The sequence below is a fragment of the Diadema setosum genome, chromosome 17 (assembly GCF_964275005.1).
Source record: "Diadema setosum chromosome 17, eeDiaSeto1, whole genome shotgun sequence".
Taxonomy (NCBI): domain Eukaryota; kingdom Metazoa; phylum Echinodermata; class Echinoidea; order Diadematoida; family Diadematidae; genus Diadema; species Diadema setosum.
The window spans coordinates 36,193,028-36,202,677 of NC_092701.1; the positions used below are offsets into that span (position 1 = coordinate 36,193,028).

The 9,650-nt window shown below is 37.5% G+C and overlaps 1 protein-coding gene across 1 annotated transcript; it reads right to left on the reverse strand.

Moving 5' to 3' along the window:
• Positions 1-4,364: 4,364 nt before the first annotated feature.
• LOC140240656 (NXPE family member 3-like) lies at positions 4,365-9,307 on the reverse strand. Its single transcript, XM_072320410.1, has 5 exons — positions 9,302-9,307; positions 7,152-7,733; positions 6,154-6,320; positions 5,566-5,621; positions 4,365-5,176 (listed from the first exon to the last, which is right to left on the reverse strand). The coding sequence occupies exons 1-5, from the start codon at positions 9,305-9,307 to the stop codon at positions 4,365-4,367; spliced, it is 1,623 nt and encodes a 540-aa protein (XP_072176511.1).
• Between the last annotated feature and the right edge of the window lie 343 nt (positions 9,308-9,650).

The following is a 9,650-nucleotide window of genomic DNA, read 5'->3' on the forward strand; positions in this document are numbered from 1 at the left end:
CATTCATTTCAAATTTCAGCATCGAAATTATCATATCCTGCCCATTATGCAAAAGATTATCATGTAGAAAATTCTAAACTTAACATTGCACGAAAATCAATGAGACACCACGGACATGATGTATGGAACTCGTTGTCTGACGATCTCAGACGCAGCCCCCTCTTCAATGTTGTAAAATATCATCCTATACAAACATTTTTTATCCCATTGTATCACATGAATCAGCCATCTTTCTCACTGATTTACTCTCATATCACACAAGTCCAAACATGTGCCTATCCCAGATCTATAATTTTTCCCTTCTCTAAGCTTGAAGTGCAAATCCCTATGTTAAGTCATTTTGTTAATGTGATAGATATAGCTTCATATCCCTTCACTTCTCTCATCTTCCTATTCATCCTCTACTATGTCCCTCATATTCGTTTCTGTCTTATTACATTCCCTTTGTGTTGTCCTCGGCTAAATGCTATTGAAAATGCACTCGGTGATGTACTTCCTCTTTTTCGTTCTCTTCCTTTTGTTAGAAATATGAGAGAATTCTACAAGGTACATAAAAAAAAAAACCAAGTGTTAATCCAGCCAAGCAAACTGCTTGTTGATTACGGTTTCCTACATCACTGGTACTTGATTTTATTGGTCTATGAAAGTGGAGACATCAAATAAACCGGAGACTGAACTGAATCTGAAGCAAAGTATCAGTGTATCAACATAGGAACAACCGCATAAGTATAAGATCAGCGTGCATACATTGAATAATGAATATTCGAAGGTCTAAAGGTATATATGTACAGATTTCTGCAAAGTCATTCACAGCACCGATTATTATTATTATTATTATTATTATTATGCCAATTTCTCGGTAAATTATAGATTTGTGATTTCACTCAGCCAACAGTTTGATACTGTACATTATCACACTGGAAATCATTATATTTTAAGTTTCATCTTATTTGCATAACAAAAAAAAAGTGAGGGTATCTATTTGCAAGGCTTTCCAGATGTTATTGATTGATTGAACTTACAAGAGCACACTGTGGGGAAACAATCCAAGGTGCGCGCGCAGTGAAGTGAACGGGAACATTCTTAAAGGCATAATTTACCATTTGCAGATGAAACAAAACCCCAACATTAAGGCTTTAAAATAGTTCTAAAATGTGAGTTAGGGATAGAAACAACCACTGTAAAAATTTGAATCCGTATAATCGATGTCAAGTATTGTTGAATACACAAAATGTAAACAATAGTTATAATAAGAATGCTTTCAAGCGAAACCGTATACAGTTATGGTTTATTGAGAAAAATGCTGACATCTCTTCATATTTTGGGCTTTATTGCAAAAATTTTATATGGTAGGATGTTTTGTGATACAACAGACCTACACATATGCATCAAATGTGATATCTTGAACATTTTTGAAATCACTGCTCCCAAAGGTAAACTGGACCTTTAGCCACTATGAAAATTGATCCTGAGCCATCTGTTTGTAATAACAGCATTGTTTGAAGACCGTTCTCATATAACGATGTAAGGATGTCTGTAAAAAGAGACATGAATGCCATCGACATCATTACTAGCTGCTGGGAGGGAAGCGGTTAGCATCATCTGTGTAGATTGGCGACGCACCATTGAGGAGAAATCACAAAGGAGTGACAGAAAGAGAGAGAAGAAGTGGAAAGACAAGAAAAGACGACAATATGAAACAATATGACATTCATTTACATCCAGTCAGGCAAAATCTTCCCTACGTCTGAGTCAACTGCCAGAGTTATATATTTGTCCGAGATAGGACTACATAGCAACAGCAACAGATGTAAATGACGGGTGCTGTTCGTTATTCCGAAGGTTCGTTAATCCGAAAATGAAATAGGGTTTGTTATTCCGAAGGTTCGTTCATTCAAAAATGAAATAGGGTCCGTAACGAACCTTTGGAAAAAACGAGCCTCATTTCATTGTTGGATTAACGAACCTTCGGAATAACGAACCATATTTCATTTTCGGATTAACGAACCTTCGGAATAACAAATCTTCGGATTAAAGATCCTTCGGAATTACGAATCTTCGGAATAACGAACTGTAACCGTAAATGACAAACAATGTAAAAACCAAACTGGACTTTTTATGCGCAATGTTATTGTCTCCCGAGACAAATTAAAGGATATCAACAACATGACTATATACAGCTGTTTTTTTTTTCCCTTCTTCTTCTCACGACCCAATAAGCAAGTTCACAGTTAGCCTATGTGCGCATTGGTACAAAATGATGTATTTTTCTCTCTCAGTTGCTTTTTATTGAAATAGGCACTTCATTCATTTCAAAGCGATATAATATATTAGCTTGCCCGTCGTGACAGTCTATGGAATTCATGTTCAAACAAAGAATGAATTTGCGTTAACCGGATGACAGAACAGTCTGTCAATATACACTCGAGAAAACGTGTAATTTAATTGTTTTGCATTGAGTGTATTAAACTTTCTACTAAAACTGCCAAATATCAGTTTCCCATAGGGTGGATGTATTGGCAAGCACTATTTAGAAGGATCAAGATAATTATCATTTCATCACATATGCCTATCTCAGTACATTTAAAACCAACATGTCTGCAAGTGCAATGCCGTTCTATGTTCATGCTCAAACTGGAACTCAGAACTGGCTTATAACCTACCCCTAACAATAATCATAAGATGTTATAGTGCCTACCGAGTAATTTTTCTCGTTATTTGTAGATTTTCCGGATTGTTTTCTTTGTGTTATGTTATGTATTTCTATTTCTATTTCTTTATACACTGTTATATATATATATATATATATATATATATATATATATATATATATATATATATATATATATACAGTGTGACGATGCTGATATTCCTACCGCATGCCTCTGTCATCTTAAGTGAAATTATAGTTGAGACAATGTAGATAACAGAAGATGTCGCATGAAACCGGCAGAGTTGTGAAGCTTTCGACCGTGGTCTTCCTCAGCTTTAATGTCTGTTTGTGAAACGAAATATATGTTTTTGAGCATAACAAATCTGAAGTCATATACACAATATATTAAATATAAGTTGAGCATGAGTTAATAGTTACATGACATACTTGGCAATATTTTTTGGCACTTTGCAACACATTCAACAATGTATAACTGGAAATGAGTGTATAGTGAGTATATATAGCATACAAACATATCATACAATAAAAAATATCAAACATATATCATAAATAAACTAAATAATATGATTACCTGCTAAGCAGACGTTTGCGTAGCCTGGATGTCTTGTGGCTGTCTTGTGGTGGGATGTGAGTGATCATGTTATATTATGTGGCAAGAGTATGAAGATTGTTTCAGCAATAATTTTGGTATATAAAATAATGTGTATATTGTATATTTCTCTGTTATGTACCTAGAGACAAGTGGCAACACACTATCCACTCTCTATCCACACTCTATCTGTACCCGGGTTCCATGCCTGCTACTTTGATTGTTGGTAAATCAGCTGTAGGGGTTAATGACCACGAGAATGTTCATTGTATCGTAATTGTTAACAATTCTTTATCTGCGCTGACACGACTGACACACTTGTAACACTGAACCTAATTCTTTACACTACCCCACTCCTGCCTGACATGCACCACCGCACACAAACCTTCCCCCAATATCACATGATCACTCACATCCCGCCACAAGACAGCCACAAGACATCCAGGCTACGCAAACGTCTGCTTAGCAGGTAATCATATTATTTAGTTTATTTATGATATATGTTTGATATTTTTTATTGTATGATATGTTTGTATGCTATATATACTCACTATACACTCATTTCCAGTTATACATTGTTGAATGTGTTGCAAAGTGCCAAAAAATATTGCCAAGTATGTCATGTAACTATTAACTCATGCTCAACTTATATTTAATATATTGTGTATATGACTTCAGATTTGTTATGCTCAAAAACATATATTTCGTTTCACAAACAGACATTAAAGCTGAGGAAGACCACGGTCGAAAGCTTCACAACTCTGCCGGTTTCATGCGACATCTTCTGTTATCTACATTGTCTCAACTATATATATATATATATATATATATATATATATATATATATATATATATATATATATATATACTGTATATGACAAATATGTTCTAGACACGACTTGTGATTGGTTAAATTGGCATGATTATGGCAGTATATTATGCTTATATTAGAGTGCGATGAAAGACCACGCACTACGTGTACTTAAAAAAACGCACTTGGAAAAAAAAAAGAATAAAAGAAAGATATGAATGAACATTGTTGAGATAAAGAGTTTACAAATTATTTAAAAGCAACATTTCCTGGCGTTATTTGCCTGGCCCCTATTTCACCTCTGGACAAATGTAAGACAGCATTTGATTGCTGAGATTCAGCACGTGTGGCCCGAGAGGATGCACGGCATGTTTATCAAATTGAGCATTTGTCATATCCCAAGCGTCGATGAAACCCACGTTATTTTCCTCTGAGATGATTCTTCTCAGTCTCCAGTCGAGGTCCCTCGCAAGCCAGTCGCTATTCATCAGGTAGTGCTGCACAAGTTTGTGCTCTCTCGTGTTCGCACTCTTGAAGAGTACAATAGTCTGAGGACTTCTCTCGTGCAGACGATGGATGGCGCCAACTACAGATTGAATGCGAGCCTCGAAAATTGGCGGACGGTGTTTGGTGAAGTGCACCCCCAACGACAATACTACTACAGTGACATTTTCGTCATCGCGGATACTATCCAAGACATTGACTACGTAATCAATATATGCTGTTATCTCCCAGTGCGTGGCACGAGCGATCGGATAGCCATGAAACCGAAAAGTTATGTTTATATCATGTTTATTTTCTAACATCTTCATTGGTCCAATGTACCAACTCGGCAACTTCTTTGTAATACTGGTCTTTAGTTTAAATGTCTTGGCGTAGTATTCAAAGAGTTGTCGGATAGTCGAATCGCCGAGCAGACGAACCTTTTTGCCCTGTAGACATGACATAGCTTCTTCTTTGGAGAAATGACGAATCTTACAGGTGCTGGAGTACCAATGCTGTCCCAAGTAGAAGCCAGAGACATCGGCTTGGCTACCCAGAGCAGCAGGATGGCAAGAAGGCAGCCGAGCTAGTGCGCTGCTGTGAACCACCGAAGAAGCACCTTACAAAGGAAGGGATCGAACAAAAAAAGCAAAAAAAAAAAAAAAAAAAAATCATATCTATGTAGAAACACTCTGGAAAGAGCTAAATGCAGATTTTGTATGATAGTAAACGTCTATTTGCAGCTACATGTATATCATTCACACTTTGACACTTTTACACATGAGGCGTAAACCGTTCCGTCAACATGTCTAGTGTACCGTGCCTGTACACGTTGTAGGCTGACAGCGATGGAATACACCCCTCAAAACAAATGAATAAGCTAAAGAACGAACACTACACACACGATGAAAATAAAGAAAAAGCAAAGCAAAACGAAAAAGTAAAGAAGATAAAGCATGGAGACTTTGAGAATACAAATTGTTTTAAATCACAGAAGTTTCACTCTACCTTGTTGTGACTGCACTACTATTGAGTCCTTGTCTCCAGAAATCCGCATGTTTGCCCTGCGAATACAGAATACAACATCACCACTGGAGAGCATATTGAACATGAAATGTTGTCAGTCTTACACTACCAACGATAAAAGTAGTAATTTTACATTTAAATAGAACAATTCGACTAACGCGCAGTCGAATATGTTATTCCCACGTCTTTCACGGTCACTGTTATTCAGAGGAGACTTATAACCGTGTTTTGTTTTGTGGTTTTTTTTTCTTTTGCTTTTTTTTTGGGGGGGGGGGGATAACAACGTACGTTTCTGTGTTGCTCAACGTAGGCAATCCACCGCAAACTTTAATAAAGGCATTTTTAATTCTAGAACGTTGTGTGAGAGTAGACTTAATACCATATACATATTTTACCAAAAACTTGAGAAACTGAAAACTTGAAACTCGATTGAGTGAGAGAAAACTTGATTAAGAGAGAGAAAAAAGAGGTTGCATTCATTATGCTTTCAAAATAAATGTAGATTTTTCATTGCATTGTATCGTTCTCAATTGCTGGATCTTTTGAACTACATAAAATATTACTTCTTACTTCAAGAAAGGAAGTGTACTGTGTTTGTCATTGAAACGCGTTTCATTCCACACTTGAGAAGCCGGTCTGAGGCGATGTCCAAACCAATATTTGCAGGACATTTCTTGTGGCTTCTGGCAGAACCATGGGGACCCCGATCTCTCATCAGTGAAATTACACAGTCGACCCTATTAAAATGGAGAAAACAAATATATATATATATACATTGTATGACTTTAGTCTATAGTTCTATGTTTATTTATGATGTTCATCCTGTCCACCGTTATTTATATCTATTTATTTATTTTTTCTTTACAAAAAAAGTCAATCTATGTCGAAATGGTGGTTTGTCTCACCGTCCATGGTACCAGAGAGACTTTGGTCATTTAAAAGTGCACAGACCTGTTAATATTTCGAAATTCGATCGTTATAATTATATTACATTTCATTATATCTTATAATACATAAATAATTCGATGTGGTAAAGTGGATAAGACTCACGACTCCCAATCGTGGGACCCGAGTTCGATCGATTCCCACCCAATTTAATACTGGCTTACGTCCTTGGACAAGACGTTTTTATTCACTTTGTTCCTCTTGACCCAAGTGTATAAATGGGTACCTGGCAACGCTAGGGTAATAATAATGGCAGCGCCCTCTGGTAGAGCAGTGGCAACACTGAAGAGGCTTCCTTAGATGAATAAGATCTCATTATTAGTATATAATAAAAATATATTACACGCGTATTATCATTTATCATTATTATCATTACTATTGTCATTATTATTATTATTATTATTATTATTATTATTATTATTATTATCATCATCATCAACATCAGCATAGTATGTATGTTATCATGATGGTTTGTGAGTGCAAAGACAAAAGGTATATATATCATATAACAGTCATAACACAGGCGCAACCATGGTCTTTGGTTAGTGCAAATAGTATATAGAATTATGACGATTATAATCACACATCACTATTATTGTGTGTTTGTCTCGTCTCAGACTTACGTAATTTCTGGGAAGAGCAGTATCGCACAAAGTAGCTTCCACTTTTGAGGATTTCTTCCCCCGAAAGCCTCCAAGATATTGTGCGTCAACGAGGCCCTCACTCTGTATTTGGCGGAGAAGGTAAATGGCTTCGCTGGGGTGAACGAGCGTGACCTCGATGTTGATGATGCCGGCCCATTTGAGAGTAAAAACAGCAGAGTACGTTCCATTACCGTGGTCGAACACCTCTCCGTCTGTCGACGAACTGGCCGCAAAGGTCTGATTTTTGGTGAACATTTTGGCACGGAAGTAGTCCCCACCGTACGATTTCGTCTGGTTCAGACCGTTCCTTGCTTGGATGACGAGTTCCAGTTGGTCGCAGACCCGGAACTCACCGTGCTTTCCCCTCACCTCAAAGAACGAGAGTGTGCCATTAGTAAAGGTGGTGGTGTTTTGCCAGAAAAGCTTCTGGGGGAGGCCATACCCTTTGAAGTGCATTCCCTTGGTTTTGACGTTTCGACTTGGGCAGAACGGATGACGCACCGTCCGAACGCTTTCGGCGTCGGCTTCTTCTGGTTGCCGCTCTGCACTTTCCGAAGAAAGCTGGTAAAAGTCAAGAGAAAAATTCAAGGCAACGAACTCATCATTATTAAGCTTGCAAGTCACGCGTGTCTTTTATTTCGGAAGTTATCATCCTTTTATCAAATAAGCAATCCTGAGTTGTGCTTTTTACCATTTGCAGATGAAACAAAAATCCAGCTTTAGTGCTTCAAAATAGTTACTAAAATATGTATTGGGAAGTCGGGAGAGGGGAGGGGGGGGGGGGTCGGCTAAGACACCGCAGTAATGGCGCTGCCCATGCCAAAAATACACATATAATAGCGCGTCACAGAATCGGTCTATAGTAGGACAAACATGACTAAAGTCGCCCGATTTCCAAATATAGAAGCCTTTGTTACGTCATAAACCCTCAGCTGCACGACGTGCCTAATGACAGTAATGACAGTAGTGACAGTAATGACAGTAATTACTGTCATTACTGTCATTACTGTCATTGACCCTACCTGCCAAAACATCAAAAATCCTTCATAAATTCCCCCAAAATTCTCGGATCACTACCAAAAGTTAATCATTTGTTACTTGCGTCATTCTCAACCTTTCCTGCAAGTTTAATCCCAATCTGTTGGCTACTTTTTGAGTTATTTTGCACACGGACAAACAAACAAACAAACGAACGAACGAACAAACCAACGGTAACGAAAACATAACCTCCTCCCTTGGCGGAGGTATATAGTAAGAGTCTTATAAAGCGCTCATTTCTACCTAAAACGGATACTCAAGGCGCGATACATAGAACAGAGTACATATTGTGTCACGTTACAACAGTATCACAGAAAATGATAAGACAATAAACCAACAAACAATATATACGTACACATATACATACAGGTATGGTCAATTTAAATTGAAAATGTAGGTCTTGAGATTCTTTTTGAAACCATCAATGGAAGATGCTTCTCTAAGAGATTTTGGTAGGCCATATAGTTTTGGGCCCATATATGAAAAAGCCCTATCCCCCAATTATGCTTGAATCGAGGTACCTGTAATTTTAGCAAGTTTGATGAAGTTTGACGGAGATTACGTGGTGGTTGGTGAAGATGAAGAGTATTTTGAAAGTAGACAGGGGCAAATTCGTGCAATGTACGGTAAACAAGAAGAAGAATCTTGAAGTTAATACGTTTTTCTACAGGAAGCCAGTGTAGGGACCGAAGTATTGGGGTAGTATGCACAGTTTTCTTCGTGAAAGTAAGTAATCTAGCGGCACAATTCTGAAGACGTTGCAGTTTACTGAGTTCTTTTTGTGGAAGGCTGCAAAACAGAGAATTGCAGAAAGCTAGACGAGACGAAATAAGAGCATATATCAGTTTTTCTGCTGCTGATCTAGTTACATATCTCCGAATTGAGCCCAGGTTACGCAAATTAAATCTTACAGATTGGGATACATATGAAATGTGGTCTTTGGATGTCAGATTTGCATCATAAACAACACCAAGATTACGAACTTTGTTCGAAGGCTTGATATTACTATTGCCAGTTGTAACATAACATGTATCAGAATTCACATTAGACAACATCCTGTTTGGATCCTATCAGAATAAATTCTGACTTACTGTCATTCTGACATACTGTCAATTTGAGACAATTTCTTTCCATCCATGCCTTAACATCATCAATACATAATTCTAATCGTTTTACAGCTTCAAAGAGTTCAGTTGTGGTTGGTGAAAAAGATACAAATATTCGAATATCATCTGCATAACAGTGATACTGAATGTCGTGTCTTTCAAAAATGTGTCTAATCCTTGAAAGATAGAGAGAATAGAAGTGGTCCACCTCTAGACCCTTGCGGGACACCGCAAGTAAGTGCAGCCGGATCAGAGTTACTATCATTAATCTTAACATATTGTGAACGGCTGGTAAGGTAAGATTGAAACCACTCTAACGCAAGTCCTGTGACAC